A 22,147-nucleotide genomic window follows, 5' to 3' on the forward strand; every position below is an offset into this window, starting at 1 on the left:
CTGAATGGGCTGTTCTGAACTTGGAACAAAACTTTCTCATTTTGTGCATACAACTACTCCTTTATCCTGTAACAAACTACTTTAACTTAAATCATCATTTACTTATTATAAGATGGGCAACTTTCTCTCTTTCCCACAAGGGCTCTATTCCTTCCTTTGTTGAGGGATGCATAGTAGGTAGTACTGAAACAAGAGAGACGCAGTGGCGCAGCGGCTTAATGATGCTGAAAGTTGCCGGCCAGAAATGGTCGACACTTCAGCAGTTCGAGCCCAGCTCCGTGCAGCAGAGTGAGCTCCTGCTTCCTCCCCAGCTCCTGTCAACCCAGCAGCTCGAAAACGTACATTAGTAGGTAAATGGGGACTCTCACCCCGGTGGGAGGAAAAATGCTGGCGGTGCCTTGCAAAGGAGACGGGAGCGGTTGCTGGTAACGCAGAAGCCGTGTACACCCGAAAAAGGCACGAAGCAACGGAAACCCCGCCTCCTGTGCTCGCCAGCTGGGCTCTGCTTTAGGAGGCAATGGCAAACCACTTCCGAAACACCTTGCCTTGAAAACTGCAGGGACTCGTCCAGGCAGTCACCGCAGAATCAGTAACCATTGAGTGCGGATTAAAAAAAAAAAAAAATGAAACAAGAGGTAGATAGGACCAGATTTCTTCAATATGATTTGGGAAGTTTGAGGGACACCAAAAAGAGATTAGCATTCCACCCATGCATTATTGGTTTAAATACAAAACTATATTTTGTACCTGGATATTTGTGAAGAAGAATTTGTGAATTACTCAGTCAACTTCTTTTACTTCCATGGTGTAAAGCTGTACATCATGAATGATCCTGTAATCATGAAAAGAATCTGACTCTTATAAATTGTGAAATACATTTTCCATAATACATCTCAGATGGTTCTAGAATACCATTGCAGAGAAATATAACATTTATATACAGTGGGGCAAAAAAGTATTTAGTCAGCCACCAATTGTGCAAGTTCTCCCACTTAAAAAGATGAGAGAGGCCTGTAATTTTCATCATAGGTATACCTCAACTATGAGAGACAAAATGGGGGGGGGAATCCAGAAAATCACATTGTCTGATTTTTAAAGAATTTATTTGCAAATCATGGTGGAAAATAAGTATTTGGTCACCTACAAACAAGCAAGATGTCTGGCTCTCACAGACCTGTAACTACTTCTTTAAGAGGCTCCTCTGTCCTCCACTCGTTACCTGTAGTAATGGCACCTGTTTGACCTTGTTATCAGTATAAAAGACACCTGTCCACAACCTCAAACAGTCATACTCCAAATTCCACTATGGCCAAGACCAAAGAGCTGTTGAAGGACACCAGAAACAAAATTGTAGACCTGCACCAGGCTGGGAAGACTGAATCTGCAATAGGCAAGCAGCTTGGTGTGAAGAAATCAACTGTGGGAACAATAATTAGAAAATGGAAGACATACAAGACCACTGATAATCTCCCTCGATCTGGGGCTCCATGCAAGATCTCACCCTGTGGGGTCAAAATGATCACAAGAACGGTGAGCAAAAATCCCAGAACCACACGGGGGGACCTAGTGAATGACCTGCAGAGAGCTGGGGCCAAAGTAACAAAGGCTACCATCAGTAACACACTATGCCGCCAGGGACTCAAATCCTGCAGTGCCAGACGTGTCCCCCTGCTTAAGCCAGTACATGTCCGGGCCCATCTGAAGTTTGCTAGAGAGCATTTGGATGATCCAGAAGAGGATTGGGAGAATGTCATATGGTCACATGAAACCAAAGTAGAACGTTTTGGTCTAAACTCAACTCGTTGTGTTTGGAGGAGGGAGAATGCTGAGTTGCATCCAAAGAACGCCATACCTACTGTGAAGCATGGGGGTGGAAACATCATGCTTTGGGGCTGTTTTTCTGCAAAGGGACCAGGATGACTGATCTGTGTAAAGGAAAGAATAAATGAGGCCATGTATCGTGAGATTTTGAGTGAACACCTCCTTCCATCAGCAAGGATATTGAAGATGAAACGTGGCTGGGTCTTTCAGCATGACAATGATCCCAAACACACCGCCTGGGCAACGAAGGAGTGGCTTCGTAAGAAGCATTTCAAGGTCCTGGAGTGGCCTAGCCAGTCTCCAGATCTCAACCCCATGGAAAACTCCTTTGGAGGAAGTTGAAAGTCCGTGTTGCCCAGCGACAGCCCCAAAACATCACTGCTCTAGAGGAGATCTGCATGGAGGAATGGGCCAAAATTCCAGCAACAGTGTGTGAAAACCTTGTGAAGACTTACAGAACACGTTTGACCTCTGTCATTGCCAACAAAGGATATATAACAAAGTATTGAGATGAACTTTTGATATTGACCAAATGCTTATTTTCCACCATGATTTGCAAATAAATTCTTTAAAAATCAGACAATGTGATTTTCTGGATTTTTTCCCCCATTTTGTCTCTCATAGTTGAGGTATACCTATGATGAAAATTACAGGCCTCTCCCATCTTTTTAAGTGGGAGAACTTGCACAATTGGTGGCTGACTAAATACTTTTTTGCCCCACTGTACGTATACACTAAGGCAGCAGTAGAGCAGCAGTTTCCAAACATTTAAAGTGTTAAGGCAGAAGCCACCATTCATGCTCCATGCCTTGAGGGAGAAGCCCTCAAGATAGGCTTGTGCCTCAAGTGGCAAGTAAATACCTCCCTCCTTTGTTCTCTAGACAGTGAATATTCTCTTTGTTAATGTTATTTGAATGGCCAATGGATCAAGGAGAGCACTATCATGCCTATTATTTTCTCTGTGTGAAGCAAAGAAAATAACTGAATAATCACTAAAAATAATGACTGAAATAAATCTAGCTTATGTGATTACAGTTCATGTTTTCCAGTATCCAAGAATCATTTGTGTAAGTATAGCTTCTACATCACCTTGAATCTCACATATCTGTTTAAAGTGTTTGCTAGTGCTGAATTAGAAGCATATGAATAGGTTTTTAATGCAACAAAGTGTAAGCATGGTAAATAATCTTTAGTGCAAAACTGAATAGGCAATTGATAGGTTATTAAGAATTAATAAGAATTGAGTTGAATCTAGAGGTGATTTTTTTTTTAATTTGAAAGCTGTTTTGCTAATCTATTCACACTAAAATGTAGTGATTCAGGGAATAGAGAGCAGCGCCCCAATATTGTTGGGATGATGAGCTTATACATGCAGCTTTCAAGATACTTGTATATTCACAACTCAGGTCTTTGTGTAGACTTAAAGAAAGAATTAAGAGAAGTGAAATTGACTGATTCTGGAAAACAAAATGGGTAGATTTGTAGCATGTTTTCCCTTTTAACCACTATAAGTCGTCTTAGGGTGAGATGATACTGTTTTATTATATACCTAGAATCTCCCTAACCTTACTGTATACTGTAATTGAGGTTTACATTGACATTACATTTTCATGGACTGAATTTTCTGGGGTTCATTCGAATTTGTTTGGCATTATGAGCAGACAGCTGTACAGTGCTAATTTGTGTTGTCTCTTGATGAAGATTATGCTCTTTGTGTATGCTTGTTACTTTGAGTTTTGGAGTGGGGACATGACATATTTTTGGTAGCACATCTTCCTTTGATATGTGCCTTTATTAATTCTTGCAGGTGGCAGCACCTAAGCTGATCTTGGCTGAGTTCAAAAAACCTAAGCAAGATTAGAACTGGTTAGTATTTGGATGGGAGATCACCAGGAAATAAAAAGTGAGAGAGAACACAGCAGTAGCAGACCACTTCCATATTGCTACTAAGAAAACCATATGAATGTGTCCATATAGTCATCAGAAATTGAGTTCAGCTTAAGTATTTATCTTTACCCTGAAGTCAGCTTTTGAGGTGAGAACAGTTGCCTTCAGATTAGGACTTTGTCAACAGTTGAAGATGACGGATGGAAGCCAAGAAGCTACTGAAACTAAAATGCAGATTTTCAGTATTTTCAAGCATTCAGGTTTTTTTCTTTGTGTAGATACAATTATTTGTCAACTTTGGGCACAGTGATTTAAAATATGGACAGTAATATCTCATTTAATGTTAATCATGAGGCTTTATGCAATTGTTTAGTCTTATTATCGGAAGTTATTACTGCATATCTTGATAGGAAAAAAATTGTACTGTACTGGTCCTATTCACCAAAAGGTAGTGCCGACTCTCTACACAGAGTATTGAATAGTAGTGCAGAAATGGATGACTATATCCCCAAATCATAGTTTAAATTCTTGGAGTAGTTGAAATTTGCATTTTAATTTTAGCATTTATCCTAGTTTCTAATTCAACAATATGAAGTTATTTATATTGTTGAACTTGACACCAGCAAGACAAGTTCAATTCCTAGTAACTGCATCTGTGCATTAGTTTTGCAAGAATTATGGACATGGTTTGCCGCTTTCTTCTTCTCAGTTGACTTCCCAGTCTATTCGGTAATTTTGGAATTCCCAGGTGGTCATCTATCTAAACTGTGACCATTTAAACTTTGTATTTTAGACTTTCTTCCTACAAATGCATTCTTGAATCACAAGAATTATGTATAAGTAAAAATAACAGGAAGATTACTTGGATTCTTTAAGTTCTGCCAAAAGTTTTACCTAAAAATTACATTTACTAAACAACTGACCCTTTCATATAGTCTCATTTGTGGCCAGCGTTAGTTTTGTTGTGTATTGTTTTAGACTTAAGGCAATGTCTGAATAGATTAATAATTCTTTCACATTGCACTTGAAATGAATAATGTGTATTTAATAATGTTTTAAGCAATCACACAAAACATTGTCTAAAATAGTATTTTTTTATGATAGGATGATGAGTACATTTATTTATTTCAGAATTTTTAACATGGAATGCAAGGAAACATTTCTCCATAATGAAATACTGTGACCTGTATCCATTATTGTTAAAAATTTCATCATTTTATAAAACTTTTAAACATAATGCAGTAGGAATATAAATGTATTGTGTATACTTCACTAGCATAGATAGCTTTTTTTGCTGCTGTTGTTTAATATTTCTAAGACAGGACTTTTCAAACTATGGGCTGAGACACCCTGGGAGTTATAAATCATCATCATCATCATCATCTTGCTCAGGCAAAGACAGGGCATTGTCCAAAACTTTCCTGCTTTGCCTGGGCAACCTTGTCCCAGGCTTGCACTGACAAGGCAGAGAACACAACTCTGGAGTGAATTTTGACAATTCTCCTATTTTGCCCAGACAAAACTCATTTCATGTTTTGCTGAAAATTTGTTCAGGCAAAATGGGGAACAAAGCCTGGAATATCTCTTAGGAGGTGGTAAGATTTCAGTGTGTAGCCATCTGTCAATCTGCACAGTAATTGGTGGATGGTTTTGTAATGGCTGGTGATTTCCAGCATGGCATATAGTAGTATACCTACATCTTCAGAGTATTTGTAGAGGTCTATGTGTCAGTGAAGTTCAGTATTTTATCTGTTATTTTAAATTTCTGGCTTTTCAAAATGGAAAAGATTTTGCTGCACGATAAGAGAAAAGCCTAAGTCAAGTTATGTATCTTTTAATAAATGGTATATTTATTTCTTACCCAAACCTAATACTAATCATTTTATTCTGAGATGGTTTGCCAAATCCATTTGACATTTTAGGGAGTTGTGATATCACAAGTTTGAGAATCCCTGCTCTAAGAAATGGCTTATTGATAGTGGGATCTCCCCTCTTCTGGCTAACACCAACCCCCAGCATTGCAATGGAACGTTACCTGTTGCATTGATTAGATAATTGTTAGATTGTGTCTGTGGTAACCGCAAAACAAGGATTCAGTCCTAGAACTGTGATACATGATTTCAGAAATCTTGGAAAATTGCTGACTTTCATTTCAGCACTCTTTTAAGAGCTGTCAGACCCTTATAGTAGTGAGAACTTCTGCTAGTGTCTCTTTTGTGCAATCGGTACTCAAGCAGTGGACAGCATAGGAAGTGTACTGGCCATGTTACCCAAACCCAAAGCCCTCCCATCTTCTTGCTGTGCCCCTTACAAGAAGACGAAAGAATAGAATTTGCATTCTTCTTCTCCTCCAATTATTGTCAATGCAGGAAAAATAAATTAAGAATAAGCACCAGGAAATCTATCCCCTACCTTTAGCTCTGGCCAGTACAAGCAGAATACTCTTCTGTATCATGGATTCTCCTTTTTTAGAATGAAATTGTCAAATCACCTTCTCTCAGAAACTCTTCAAAGCACCCAATATGATTTATGAATATGTCAACTGCTGTCTAGTACTTAATCAGTGTGCCCTGGTCATGATTATAGACAGCCACTTCTGTCCCAGAGTTAGTAGTTTAGCCTGAATAAAGAACTTTGAAAGAATTGCCCATAGGGACATTTCTTTATAATAAATCAGAAATGAAAGCCTTTTTCCCCCAAAAAAGAGGCAATTGAAAAATATTAGGGGAGAATTCACACATAATGCACATTATTAACTGGATTATAGTTGCTTGAATTTATTATAGATAATAAAAATATTGTACTGCCAAGAAAAATAGTTCCCCCTGTGGCTACTGAAAATGAGATCCACTAAATAACGGGAATAATACAGTAACCATTGCTGCAAAGGCACAATATAAAAGATACAACATTTGCTTGTCATATTAAGAATTAGCTTTGCCAGAAGATGTGTAAAGAAAGCTTTGATGCTGTTTTGAGGAGTCCTCCAGCAGTAGTGCTCAAACAAGTACTCTGGCAACTTTCAGGTATAACTTGCCTAAAGATTCTTGGAATACAGGCAGTCCTTGACTTACAACCATTTGTTCAGCAACAGTTTGAAGTTATGTCAGTGTTGAACAAATGGTTGTTACGACCGGTCCTTGGAGTTCCGGCTGTCCCAGCACTCCACTGTCATGTGATTGCAATCTGGGCCCGTGGCAACCGGCTCACACTTAAACTGGTTGCTGCACCCCATGATCATGTGATTGCCATTTGTGACCTTCCCTGCCAGCTTCCCCAAAAAGTCAGTAGGGAAGCTGGCAGAGAAGGTCACAAGTCACTGAGGTACGTCTTCCCCACCTGCGCATTTTCCCCCAGCCCTCTGGACTTGCACCACGCTGGCCACTCATGCACCCTGCAACCCTCCCCAAGCCTCGCACCTCCCTTGCAACCCCGTGCGCCCTTGACCATCCTGAGCCTCACCGCACCACCCTCACACATCTTCCCCAACCCTCCCCACCCTTCTTCACACCCCTGTGCACCCTCACACACCTTCTCTGACCCTCACCATGCCTCCCTTGCACCCTCATACACCCACTTGGGCCCTCCCCCATCCAGCAGTAGCCACTTACCTGCCTGCTGGCCTGCTTGCAATCCACCTGGGACTTGCAATTTCCTGCCGGCTTCCCCACTGACTTGGTTGTGGGAAGCCAGCAGGAACTTGCCTTGCCTAAAGACCTTGAGATTTGGTTAACGACTGCAACTGGGACTGCAGGATTGCCATTGTTAAGCAGTGTGATCCCGCTTTACAACCACATCACTTATAGGCAGAAATTCCATTCCCAATTGCCATTGTAAGTTGAGGACTACCTCACCATCCTGTGATGGTACCTCACCTACTATATTCTGTTACAAATGCTGACCTGAAGGGGATGGGGAATGATGAGAAACTTTGACGGAAATGCCTTACTATCTGATCTCTTATAATGATTTTTGCTCCATCTTTGAATTTAAATTTATAATATGGTAGCAGGGTCAGTGGGAAAGCACATATAATTTGAACTTAACTTACTATCATTAACCAACATATTCATTAACTATTATAATACAAGCAAAAATGTTGTTCCTGGCTAGAAGGCATTTATTTTGTGGATTTGTGGAAACAGCACAAGAATATAGTAGCACTTTTCCTTATAAAGAGAAAGCTTGATTGAAATTGAATCATATTTTTCCTGAGTTTTGTAGATCTGGCACTTAAAAAAGAAAGTGTTTCTTTGGTTTGACAGTTGTGGTATGGGTTCTTAGTTTTGGTGGGTTTGGTTTGTCTCTTTCTGCAGGGAAGAAGACTCTTGTTTTGTTTTGTTTTGTTTTGTTTTGTTTTGTTTTGTTTTTTTGCACCTTGTTTTAAGGAGTGCCAGTTCATAGGAAGAGAACAGTGATCACATGTGGGTTAAGACTCTTCTTTTAACTTCTGTTTTTCATTTGATATTTGTGCCTTTCCTCTATTGCAACATTCATTCTAAGTCCTTTTTCCAGTAAATCTTCAGAAATAACAGATGCCAATGTTAAATATAGATGTCAATCAGTTTCTTAGAATTTGATTTGATTCCCACATATGCCTATATTTTAATTTGATTCCCACATATGCCTATATTTTGACCTATTAACAGAGCAAAGAAAGAGAAACCAATTTATTTTGCAGAGGAAAAAACAAGTGGGTAGTTGTTTACAACACACTTACAATAGCTTATAAAACCACGAAGAGTTTGCATCTGTAAACCTCAAACAAAACTTTTCCCTTGTGTCCTGTCATAACCACAGTTATGGTAGCCCCTGTTGTGTCTTTGATCTCAAGTTTGAACACTAAAGAGAGCATTAGTTTTAGTGACTGCTGCCCACCTCTGTTGAAAAGTTAAATACATTCAAAACTATATCAGACATTAATTTTGTTTTGAAAACTCCTTTCGGGAGTATTAGATGTTTTAAGTTTATTTTGAAATATATACCAACTGTTTAGAAACCAACAGGAGGACAATAGAAATGAGTATGGCACACTCTTATGATTATAAATAATTAGTTCAATTAGGTTGGAAAGACATTCACCTTCTGTCAAATATATGGTGCTCTGAAGAACTCTTTCTGTGTAGCATTTTATCACAGAGCCTTCCTATTGGAAGACTTCTCATTTGTTTCTTGTTAAGCAAACTAACTGTAATATTAATAATTTATAACAAGACATGAATTCAAGTACATGAGAGATGTACAGTATGACTTTGTGGGTTTTTCTCTTTTTTTTCTTCTTTTTTTTCCAAATAAAAAATAAGATTTAATGCTGGTATTTTGCAAAAGTACTGCAGGATTGTGGGCCAATGTACAATAATTGGTATTAAGATGATTTGGAGTAATGTTAATCTCTTTTATTTCCTTTTGTGATTTTATAACATGGTATGCTGGACTAGTCATTACTATGAGCTCTTGAGGATGGGTTAGGATAGTAATTAATTACAATACTTTCTTTAGAAATTTGTAAATAGAATTTAAACTTTTTTTTAACATTTGGTTTTTCCTGTGTTTTAAACTCTTAGACTTATATTGAAGACGATGAATCAGTAGCACTAGTCTGACTAGTCCCTTTGTATTTAATGAGTATTAGTGACCAGCAATAATAGTGCCATAACCCCTTTCTCCAGTCCCTTTTCTTACAACTCATAATAATTTATTATCTGATTGCACCCTAAAAATGCTAAAGGAAGAATTTAACTAGTAGATGCTGTTAAGATATTATCTTCCTATGCATTTAATGGTACAAGAAGAAGAGAAAAAGTATGTCTTAATTAAAATGGAAAGTAACATATTTCTTTCACTTCTGCCCAGCATCAAAAATAGGATAGTATCTTATTATTCCTATGAGCATTTTTTAACAATAAAAAGTTTGAAGCCAGAACATATTTCTCATGTTTCTTCTCTTCCAAAACCTTTTGAGAAACCAGCACCTTTTTAAAAACATATTTGAAAATTCAGACCTCATATCCAAATGAGTCCAGAGAAGGATGACTCTTTGTACCTTCCTTAGCTAACAGCTTTATTCCAGAATCTGGAAAATCTGCTAAGAACCTTCCAGTGTTACAAAATCCTCCATTTATAGTTCATTCACTCACTTTTACTTTCAGACACCCTACTGAGGTACCTTCCATATTTCCCTTGTGTCTACCTAATCCAGAGACAAGATGGGTATGGCTGAAGCTTTGTGCCAACTTGCTTTGAAGTGTTTGTATCTGTGGCGGGGGGGAGGAGTATTGGTGGATGCAATCTCACATTTTCATCAGGAATTCAGAATCTTGTGCAATAATGAAATGTTCCAGGAAATACAAAGCACACAGAGAAATATGTGTTAACTTACAAATACTTCATTGGATACAGTTTGCTTAAGCATTACACATACATGCACACACACTTTTACTCACATTTCCTCACTACAAATTAGTCTAGTTTGCAAGGGGTGTGGGAGAGACAAGGTGCCACGGTCCAATTATACCAATAATGAATGTGGAATCTCTCAAAATGAGGTTCATTATTGTTCCTTTTAATCCCTTGCCAACAGTATCCATCACACATTCTGTTCTACATTAGCTGAGTCTTTTGTTGACTGTTAGATAACTTGTTGCATGGCAGCTTTAGCTATAGAAGCTGGTTTTCAAACCTGGTCTGGTTATTTCCTTGCTTTTCATTCTCATCTGCATGTCCACATTTTTCCTCGGGTTCAAATTATCTTCATCTGTTTTCCCCAGTATTTTATTTCTTGTAATACCAGTCATGGTCAAATAAGAAGGAAGAGGCTTGGGACTGCAGCATCTTGCATACAGCAGTACAGAGAACAGGAAAAGCAGTAAAGTGACTTTTGCATAGATTCGGTCTGACATGAGCCAGAGACAGTTTCATAATATAGCCATTTAATTTAAATGGGACAAACTGGTGTTGTGACCTATATAAGCACAGGCATCTCTTGTTCTGTCACAACCAACTGAACAAATAATCTAATTTACCTTAAATCTAATTCCATGAATTTAGTGTATTTTTGGTTTCTCTCAGTGTTCTCAAATGTCGTTAGAGCTACTGATTTTCATCAATTGATATATGTACTGAATGATTATTCTTCTAGTTTGTAACAACAGATTGGAGTTCCATAATGCTAAGAGAAGATAAAATATACCATAAGATGTGCCATTTTGCCTAATCAGTTGTTTCTAAGCCTTGGGGCACTAGGAGTTTTTGTTGTGATTTTTATAATCTTTGTGTTTATATGAGGCTCCCAGGATTATGGTACCTAAGATGGGTGGCTATACAAGTCTTTGCCTGCCATTTGCTTTTTTAAAATAAATGTCTGCCATTTGCTTTTTTTCCCTTTGAGTTATTAATATTTAAAGTGTGTCATATTAAGAATTTATTTTGTTAACAAAGGTTCAAGTTGACTTTATAAATGTTACATCCTTATGATGTCAACCATTGAAAAAACAAATTCAGTTTTGCTTCACTTTTTTTTTTTTTTTGGTAGCATTCATTATAGTTTTAATTTTAACTGAGCAACATGGGAAATTAGCGTTCTTAATTCTGGCCAAGGATTGCATCAAAATTATATGTTTTCCGTGTTTTAATATATATATCTTAATATTTCTTCCATGAAATTCTCTTCCAGAAAGAAAATATGCTCACCTAAAGATCTGCTCAGTATTCAACTTCAGCCTTGCTTTATTTGTTACCTGTCAACTGTTGCATTTTTCCCACAGTATTATTTGACAATTTTGATGGCCTAAATGTTGATGAGGCAAAGAGCTACAAATAAAATCAATAGCTGGGAAAATTCAAAAGACTGGATTGTCATCCATAAATTTAAAGCTCCAGTGTATGTTTCAAAATTAAGGGAGGGCATATTTTTAATACAGTCATATCAGATCTCACTAATTTAGGCCATGTGATACCTTCATAGTAGATATTCTTTTCATTTGTTCAACTAGGAATCTAACATAAATATGGGTGGCCCCTAATATTTTACTGGCTGGTCTGTTTCAGTGTACATCTGCAGATAACCAAATTATGGATAAAGCAAACTTGAAGCAATGGGAGTTGGGAGGCTTGGATTCTGAAGTCCTGGAAAATTACTGATAGGACTCTGCACAGACTGATAGGAGTGCAGCTTGAGGCCGCGCAAGTTGATAGAAATATCACTGGCAGATTGCTGGGAAGAAGGAGACCCAATTTTTTATTTTTATGCGTGTACAAAATGGCAGATGGTTATGCATAACTCTTTACTGTGGATAATGAAGCCTATTCAGTTATTATCAACAGAAATATCTAAAATCCCAGATAATGATACAATAATAAAGAGGATTTGTATTGTGCCACAGTCAATAGTATTGTGATCTGATGATCACCATATTGTCTCATGCAAGTTCTTTTAGAAACAAGCAAGAGGAAAGTTTCAGCTCCTCAGAAACAGAGCAGGAAACAAGGGAAAGTTTGAAAATGGTACTGGAATAGACTGTATTTACTGAAGTTTTTTCCCTCCTAAATAATGTATCTTTAACATAAAAGGGTCATTTTACATTTGCTGAGGATACGTTCATGGGAGGAGGGAAAGATCTATTGAATTTTTCTATGGTGGGGTTGGGGAGGAGTTGGCCATCTTAAATTTCATATCTCCTTTCTTTTGGATAAATACAGTATTTATTATAGACTATAAAAAGTTTAGTAAGATAGGCAACTACTTGAGATGAAATACCTTGCATCAATAGAAACAATATCTTTTAGATACATTGTGCCTTTTTTATATATTTCAAGAGTTTTTGCTCAAAGAAAGCATTGACTGAAATACATTACAGGTAGTCCTCGACTTACTACCATTCAGCGATTGTTCGAAATTACAACAGTGTTGAAGAAATGGTGGTTATGACCAGTCCTCAGAGTTCCAGCCATCCCAGCACCCCCACGGTCACATGATTGCAATCTGGGCCCTTGGCAACTGGCTCGCACTTACAACTGGTTGCAGCACCCTGCGATCACTCTGCCATTTGTGACCTTCCCTGCCAGCTTCCCCAGAAAGTCAATGGGGAAGCCAACAGGGAAGGTTGCAAGTCACAGGGTAAATCTCCCCCACCCATACACCCTCCCCCAGCCCCTCTGTGCTTGAGCCACGCTGGCCACTCACAAACCCCCACGCACCCTCCCTTAGCCTCATGCCTCCCTGCCATTTGTGCATCCCCATGCATCCTTGAAAGCCTCACCATGCCTCTCATGCACCTTCCCTAACCCTCTCTGTGCTTCCCTCACACCTTTGTGTACCCTCCCTAACCTTTGCCTCACACTCTCACCGCACCTCCCTCACACCCCCATGCACCGTCCCTGAGCTTCACAGTGCCTCCCTCACACCCTTGTGCACCCCCTGAGACTCGCTGTGCCTCCCTCGCACCCTCCCCGAGCCTCACACACCCCTTTGTGCTCTCCCCCACCCGGGAGCAGCCACTTACCTGCCTGTCAGTCTGCTTGCAAGCCGCTTGGGTCTTGAAATTTCCTGCCAGCTTCCCCACTGACTTTGTTGTGGGAAGCCAGCAGGAAGTTGCCTCGCCTAATGACCATGGGATTCAGTTAATGACAGCAACTGGAACGGTAAGGATTGCCATCGCTAAGTGATGCAGTTACACTTTATGACCACATCACTTAGCGATGGAAATTCTGGTCCCAATTGCCATTGTAAGTCAAGGACTACCTGTATACCTTTTAGATGATACAGTAAATTCATATGTGTGTGTGTGTGTTCATGTGCATGTTTGTGTATTAATGCACCATTGTGAAATGAGACCTTTTTTCTTCACACGTAAACCAGAGCCTGATATACACAAGCTTTCTTTAACTGGTCACCACTTAACATACATAAAGGTGGTCCTATTACATACATTTATTGTAATTGGTAATCCTGCGCCTATTCATATTCTCTGAATATGATAAATGCTCTCATGATGCCAAAAGCAAAGTAGAAATAACCTGTGTATGTGAGCAAGACTCGAGATGAACATGCTGTATGCTCTGAAAGCACTAGTGTACAAAAGTGAATGTTTTTGTACTTCCTTTACATTTATTGCTTACAACTTGCCATTGACAAGGTAAACCCCTTTTTTCAAAAATAACTCAACATATACATGTGTATGTATACTTATAATTCTGGGGAGAATGGAGGATAAAAAGTGTCTGCTATATGTTGTGCCTGAATTAAAAAACAAAGCAATTCAAGAAATACAATATTGGTTTAATTTAAAAGCGTGTGATTCACTCCATTTTTTTCCCCTCTCTTCTGAAGGTGCTCTTACAGAGTGCTATGATGAACTGGGAAACAGATACCAGCTTCCAGTCTACTGCCTTGCCCCACCCATCAACATGATAGAAGAGAAGGGGGATCTAGAGACTCTGGATTTTCCGGATCCACCACCTAACTCCGGTCATGAATGCCAGCTTCGTTTACGCCTCTCAACAGGCAAAGACCTCAAACTTGTGGTCCGCAGTATGGACACTGTGTATCACATGAAGAGACGACTACACACAGTGGAAGGTGTAGAACCTAGAAGTCAGCGATGGTTTTTTTCAGGCAGGCCACTCGCAGACAAAATGAAACTGGAGGAACTGAAAATACCAAGGGATTATGTGGTGCAAGTAATTGTGAGCCAGCCCTTAACAAATCCTATCTCGGTGGAGAACTGATTTTTGCCTATACGCCTATTCTTTCCTTTCCCTGCTCTTCTATCATGTGGGAACTTTTTCACTTTCCATTCTCTCCTGCAAATGGTTTGGTTCCAAGCAATGACCAGCAAACCCTCCATCTGTGATGGAATTTAGGTGAAAACTTACACATGCAAATACACGCACACACAAATCTATGTATAAACACACAGACCCTGTTCCTAAACTATCCTTGGAGGCTTTGTTCAATTTAGTATTTCTTAACAAAGTAAATGGAAAAATGTTTGTTCAAGGTAGATAAAGGTAAACCTCTGCTTTGAACTGTAAGTGATATATTGATCCATGAAGGTGAAAAGCACTTTTTAAAGGATTAAACCAAATTGAACTGTTTCATGAAATCAGTGTCACTTACAGTTCAGCTGATCATTGTAGCCCCCCTGGTTAATCTAGCATGCTGTGATATTTGTAGGGGTTGTTTCTATTAGGGTTTTATTTACTGGCTCAGTAAGACTCCTGCTTAACAATGAGTAGCAAAGAACTAGAGGTACACTCCAATAATGGTATGTTCTCAGATTCAGGTTTTAATAAAAGTTTTGGTACATTCCAATTTAGCAACACATAACAATTTGCCAGGGCTGACTTCAGGGTGTATAAATACTGCTTTCTGAAATATTAGGCAATAACTTATTAAACACATACAGAATTTCTTGTCTACTGTAAGCTGTCAGCTGCAAGGAAACTTGCCATACTAATCCCTGTCACCAATAAAAGGGCCCATCAAATAATTTTACACTACTGTGATTGGTGAAAAATCAATTATTCAAGATACACCAGCTTGAAAATAATAAAGGCACAGGACACCTTTTACTTAATATGTTCAGCTCTGAAGTTTAAAACAATAGTTTTGAACCTCCTTTATCCTCAACAATAGCAATGAACCAATTATTGGGAAAAAGCACAAGCTGGTTTCATACACTTTTCTAATAAGAGTTCAGCTTGCTTGATAGCATTTTTACCCACTGATGTTTGTATTTTCTTGCCATAATCAGGACTGAAGGTTTTACTCCTACTCAAATTAAATATACATACATACATACATATGTGTGCACATGCAAACACACATACTGCCATAGTACACAGAATGAGAGAAAGTGATGAGAAAGGAATGGGAAAAAAAAAACCTCACTGGCAGGTGAAAATATTATAGACTGTCGTATACTAGATCTTTCAAATATACCATTAGACCCATAAATACATTTTGGGGAATTCTGCATTGCATGTATATTTACGTTATTTTCCCTAAATCCCTAAATAAGTTGTAGATACGGAAGCTTGCATTAAGACTGGATTCATTTAGTTTGTGAAAGCAGCATACACCCCATAAACTTTTAAATAAGAGAGCATCTTTCAGGTGCTTTTCTCTTCCATGACACCTGTTCATACTTATGCATTTAACAGTGTATAAACAGTGCCTGTGGCAAATAGATTATAACTTTTTATAGTTGATAGATTTAAAATGATGTTGTCATTTATCTAGAGCTCAATGTGATCTTAGCAATATCTTACAGGATTTTCCCTTTAGAATCTGAAAGTAAATTATTCTTTAGGGGAATAGGTATATCCATTTAAGAGTGCTTTGAGCAAAATTAGTAATGATTCTCTCTAGAATAATAAGTACATTTGCAGAACTGACACTGATCAACTGTATCAGAACAGTGGGCAAATTCATCAAAGATGTTATTTTAGTTTAGTTAATTATGTCATTGGGTCTGCTCCTTGATTCTGATGTGGTCATATTCTTGATAGCAATGTCATCATTAATTTTTGACATAGCTTTTGCTGGCTAAACACCAAATCTATTTATCTATATGCACATGGCCCTTACAGTTAAAGAACTTCCAGTTTTGATGAAATGGATTTTTTAAAAGAAGATACAATGAGCATTATCCCCTGATTTTTCATTTGGAAATCAGTTCTCATATTTACATGAATGTATCATGCATCACAACTATAGTACTCTTCTGGCCATTGTCTATTACCGTCTGACCTTTCTGTGTAGTTTAGGGTCAGTTAGTAATTAAAATGTCTTTGTAGAAATATTTAGTAAATGATAACTCTTTTCAAAGTGTTGATTAAGTTTCCCATTTCCTGAAACCAGTGTTGGTGTCCACTAATACTAAGAGCTCAACAATCATTGAATGAAATTCAAAATCAGCCAATCCTGCATATCAGTAAGGATAATTTTTAATATTGTCACTATATGAAGCAAGGTCTAGATGTGCTTTAAGTGAAATTTAAATTTCTCCAGTGTCAGAATTTTCATTTATTTGGGCAGCGCCTGGATAAGGAATATGCAGTACATTTTGTGCAGGTCACAGATTACACATCAGAAAAACTACATCTGACAAAATTTATTATTTAGCACTTTTTGTTTTTTCCAGGACTATTAAGAAAAGGAACTAAAATTACAGCTTTTAAGAAAAAAAAAATCCAAGTAAATATAGTCTGATGATTTTTGTAACTACTTCCCTATTTTTATGTATTCACCAAGATTATTAAATCAAGTTGCTTGATGATAGGGTAGAGAAATTGACCACTTGTCCTCCAGCAAGTTATATTTTACATTCCTGCTGCCTAAAGGTGGGGGGTGGGGGTTGTGGAATCAGCACAAGGGGAGTGAGCAACCATTTCTTCCTAGCATTGGCACTCGCCTACCTCTTTGCAGGAAAAATATGGCAGACAAATTAGTGGCAGCATCTACTCTGCATTATTGCTGCCAATTAACAGATAAATCAAAAGGCACAGCCACTGCTTCCTGTCCTTTTTCTCTGCATTGAGAAGAGAGAATTGCCCTGTTGTTCAGAAAAGGAAGGTGGTGGTTATTGCTGATGTTCTTCAGTGTTGATGCATCAGGATTCAATTGTGGATCCTCAACAGCAGCCCAAGAATGCTGGCCAGCATGATTATAGGTTTTCTAGGATCACTCTAATAATTTTGTAAAAACAACAACATATTTTGAACATAGTCAGCTGTAAAATGCTCTGCAATAAGCATATTGCTCTGAAGTAACAATCACCAGAAAACATTAGAATAGTTTCTGTATTTTCCACAGCCCCTAGTCAGGTCTCATGAACAGAATGCACATTGGAACAATTTTTTTTTAATGCTATGATCATTTTTCTTTGATGTGTTTATAAATCAGCATGGAAAGCACATTGCAAGATATTCCCTGAAAAAAATGAGGGATGTCACTCTTGCAATTAGAATGGAATACTTTGGAAGAAAAAATGAATTATCCATAAAGTTAGAATTTGGCTAATACCAACAAAAGACCAATTTGGGGCAGGTGCATGATAATCTAATTACTTCTTCTTTTGCACTGATATAACAGCCTCTATTCATAAATAAGGGATATTTAATATCTGGTTTAATTCATAAGTATCAATAATTTTTACTTTGAATAGAAATTTCTTTCTAGAACAAAATGAGAGTGTGGTGAGTCTATTATTACTTTCCTTTTCTGCTCCAGAGAGGTTATTTTAAAGATTATAGTTTATAATATGTCATCTCTACCATCATCCAACTCTTAAGAATTAATAAGCCAACTATAGGTTTTTAATGTTGTTAATCTGCAAGACAAAACATTTATTGCTTTAACAAAAGTTCAAGCAAGCACTGTTAAGTGCATTTAAATTGTATTTGTATGTAGTCCAGATTCTGATTCACTGCCAGCTCATCTTGGTCTACAAGATGTGCTTCCCCCTCCCCTCCTATGTAAGGAAGTATGTATTATAAAAATATAATACATTACTTTGAGTTATCAACAGTGAACAACAATAGGATAGTTTTCCTAATAGCTACAACAAATTCCCATGACATTTCTGATTAACATTCTTTTGCTGGTGAATTAGATCTACAAATATATGCAATAGTAAATCTGTTTGCTTCCTTGTCTGGCAAAGGTGTCAGTACTATATACTACAGAATGAATGGATAGTCTGTAATCTGCTTGTCCTGGAATAGCTTGAAAGAGAAAAGACAGTAGCACCTGTCTTGTACTGCATTATGTAAAACAACACAACAACAAATGAATGAGACAAATCATGCTCACTATGCTTTATTATGCTGTGGAAAAGAAAAGATGATCAGTAAGATTAACGTAATATTCATAGGAAAACCATTATAATTTCCTCATCTCTAAAGAGATTTTCAAGAAATAGTTTGATAAGAAAAATAGTGTAATATACTGTGTTTTAAAAGTAAGTTGATGGATAAATCTCTCAGTTTTCTTAATAGTATAATTTCACAGTTCATTCCACATAAATAATTAGGATTCATGGAGAGATCATAGAGCAATATATTTGGTTGGGAGATAGTGTTTGATAAAACATGACACATACAACTGACAAGGTGCAGAAAAGATCTTGCATGTACAGTGGGGCAAAAAAGTATTTAGTCAGCCACCAATTGTGCAAGTTCTCCCACTTAAAAAGATGAGAGAGGCCTGTAATTTTCATCATAGGTATACCTCAACTATGAGAGACAAAATGGGGGGAAAAATCCAGAAAATCACACTGTCTGATTTTTAAAGAATTTATTTGCAAATCATGGTGGAAAATAAGTATTTGGTCACCTACAAACAAGCAAGATGTCTGGCTCTCACAGACCTGTAACTACTTCTTTAAGAGGCTCCTCTGTCCTCCACTTGTTACCTGTAGTAATGGCACCTGTTTGACCTTGTTATCAGTATAAAAGACACCTGTCCACAACCTCAAACAGTCACACTCCAAGTTCCACTATGGCCAAGACCAAAGAGCTGTTGAAGGACACCAGAAACAAAATTGTAGACCTGCACCAGGCTGGGAAGACTGAATCTGCAATAGGCAAGCAGCTTGGTGTGAAGAAATCAACTGTGGGAGCAATAATTAGAAAATGGAAGACATACAAGACCACTGATAATCTCCCTTGATCTGGGGCTCCATGCAAGATCTCACCCCGTGGGGTCAAAATGATCACAAGAACGGTGAGCAAAAATCCCAGAACCACATGGGGGGACCTAGTAAATGAGCTGCAGAGAGCTGGGACCAAACAAAGTAGTAACAAAGGCTACCATCAGTAACACACTATGCCGCCAGGGACTCAAATCCTGCAGTGCCAGACGTGTCCCCCTGCTTAAGCCAGGTCATGTCCGGGCCTGTCTGAAGTTTGCTAGAGAGCATTTGGATGATCCAGAAGAGGATTGGGAGAATGTCATATGGTCAGATGAAACCAAAGTAGAACGTTTTGGTCTAAACTCAACTCGCTGTGTTTGGAGGAGAGAGAATGCTGAGTTGCATCCAAAGAACACCATACCTACTGTGAAGCATGGGGGTGGAAACATCATGCTTTGGGGCTGTTTTTCTGCAAAGGGACCAGGACGACTGATCCGTGTAAAGGAAAGAATGAATGAATGGGGCCATGTATCGTGAGATTTTGAGTGAACACCTCCTTCCATCAGCAAGGGCATTGAAGATGAAACGTGGCTGGGTCTTTCAGCATGACAATGATCCCAAACACACCGCCTGGGCAACGAAGGAGTGGCTTCGTAAGAAGCATTTCCAGGTCCTGGAGTGGCCTAGCCAGTCTCCAGATCTCAACCCCATGGAAAACCTTTGGAGGAAGTTGAAAGTCCATGTTGCCCAGCGACAGCCCCAAAACATAACTGCTCTGGAGGAGATCTGCATGGAGGAATGGGCCAAAATACCAGCAACAGTGTGTGAAAACCTTGTGAAGACTTACAGAAAACGTTTGACCTCTGTCATTGCCAACAAAGGATATATAACAAAGTATTGAGATGAACTTTTGATATTGACCAAATGCTTATTTTCCACCATGATTTGCAAATAAATTCTTTAAAAATCAGACAATGTGATTTTCTGGATTTCCCCCCCCCCCCATTTTGTCTCTCATAGTTGAGGTATACCTATGATGAAAATTACAGGCCTCTCTCATCTTTTTAAGTGGGAGAACTTGCACAATTGGTGGCTGACTACATACTTTTTTGCCCCACTGTAAGTGCTTTTATTCCTTAAACATCCAAATCCAAACATAGGTTAATGCAACAACTATGTGTATGTGTGTGATGTGTATCACACGCAGGTACAATGGAAGCATTGGCATATTACAGTAGTGCTGAATTTTTCTTGCTTAATTTTGAATGTTATAATCATGTACATCACTTGAAATTCTCTGGTGTTCTAACACAAAGAGCATGTCTTTACATTTGTTTCATTTTTACATGATTGTGCATTCATAGGTAGTATTTGCTTATGATTATGTGGAGCTTTCCTTGAAGTGCAGTTTCTTCATCAATCTAGCAATGTGCTTCACTTGCAAACGTCTCCCAAGTGTGCTTTAAAAAATCCATTTGCACCAAACAGTATGTAAATAGCAGAAAGAAATGCTATGTATGGGAGATACAGAAGTGAACCAATCTACATTTTCAACATTTTACTCAAAGCAAGGGAATATTAAACTTAATACTAGCAACTTCTATTGGCTAGCATCCATGTTTCCAAGTTAAGTTGGCAGATTCTAAAATAATGATGTAGCCATTAACTATTCTTTAATTCAACTGTTTTGTCTCCATCTCCTCTGTGTACTCCCCTTTTGAGAGTGGAATGTTGGGAGGCATGTCAGTAAATGTATAGAACTAACAAATATAAAGGTGGATTCATTTTTTCCCCCTTAGAGCTTGCTCCATAATTAAATTTGAACAACAGCTATTGGTCTTCATATGGCATGAGCAATCGATGAAGAATTATGTTCATGCCTTCTGATTAAGGTCATGGATTAAATATTTCTGGAAATGGTGCAGATGGTTTGCAAATCAGAACTATGTTGTCAAACAGAAGACACAAGTATTATTTTTATGGAGAATAATGAAAAATGCATCTGTTTGATCCATTTTTCTTTCCTGGCAGTTAAATCAAGCCAAAGATAGGAGTCAACTTAAATGGGTTTTTTTTTTCTGTTTGTTTTTTGGTTTATTTGAATACACAGACATATAAACCATTTCTGGGGCTTTAACTGAGATAATGAAATTGCCTTCTATCAAGGGCCTTCCTTGTGCCTCTCTTCTCCATATCCTGGGAATGTCAAGAAACTGGAGACAGCCTTTCAAGCAATTGTGCACTAGGCAGCTGGAGGTGTATAATGACACTCTTTTCTGATGTGACGAGCAAAGGACTCAAGTTTAATGTCCTATTTGCCTCATGGTAGTGGCTTCCAAAGATGGCTGGTACCATCAATTTGTATTTCTTGAATAAAATATCTTCTCTTTTCTGGTAAATCTTTTTTTGTACAGTGTTTGTTGTGTGCCATGTATCTAAGAAGCATTCGTGTTCTATAAATGGTTAGTGATTGAGTACCAGTACAGGTGGTCCCCAGTTTAAGAATGAGTTCTGTTCCCAACGTCTGTCCATAAGTTGAAGTTGTATGTAAGCCAGAACAGTATTATTGTATAATACTGTATAAGTAGTATTATGTATTTAACTTGAATCATTGTGCATTTAACTCGAATTTTGCTACAGTAGGCTCCATTGTTAACTATGAGTCCTGTAAACGGGACGTTCTTAACCCAGGGACTACCTGTACACAATTTCAGTGGCTAAAAAGAAAGTCAAATGAGGAGAATTACAGTGATGTGACACTTTTTCTCCCTGTAACTTTTATAAAATTAAAAAATCTTTTAACT

The 22,147-nt window shown here is 38.1% G+C and overlaps 1 protein-coding gene across 5 annotated transcripts in view; it reads left to right on the forward strand.

Annotated features, from left to right (window-relative positions):
* UBTD2 (ubiquitin domain containing 2) overlaps positions 1-22,147 on the forward strand; it is an 84,434-nt gene extending 62,287 nt beyond the window's left edge. For all 5 annotated transcript variants that reach the window (XM_088133670.1, XM_007437683.4, XM_025172858.2 and 2 more), the window contains one exon: positions 14,036-22,147. In XM_088133670.1, the coding sequence (XP_087989796.1) occupies positions 14,036-14,433 (398 nt within the window). In that variant the 3' untranslated portion in view covers positions 14,434-22,147. The remainder of the gene's footprint in view (positions 1-14,035) is intronic.

Source organism: Python bivittatus, unplaced genomic scaffold, assembly GCF_059951505.1.
Source record: "Python bivittatus isolate LINGU-HERP-01145 unplaced genomic scaffold, Pbiv_v1 ctg000080_np1212, whole genome shotgun sequence".
NCBI lineage: Eukaryota > Metazoa > Chordata > Lepidosauria > Squamata > Pythonidae > Python > Python bivittatus.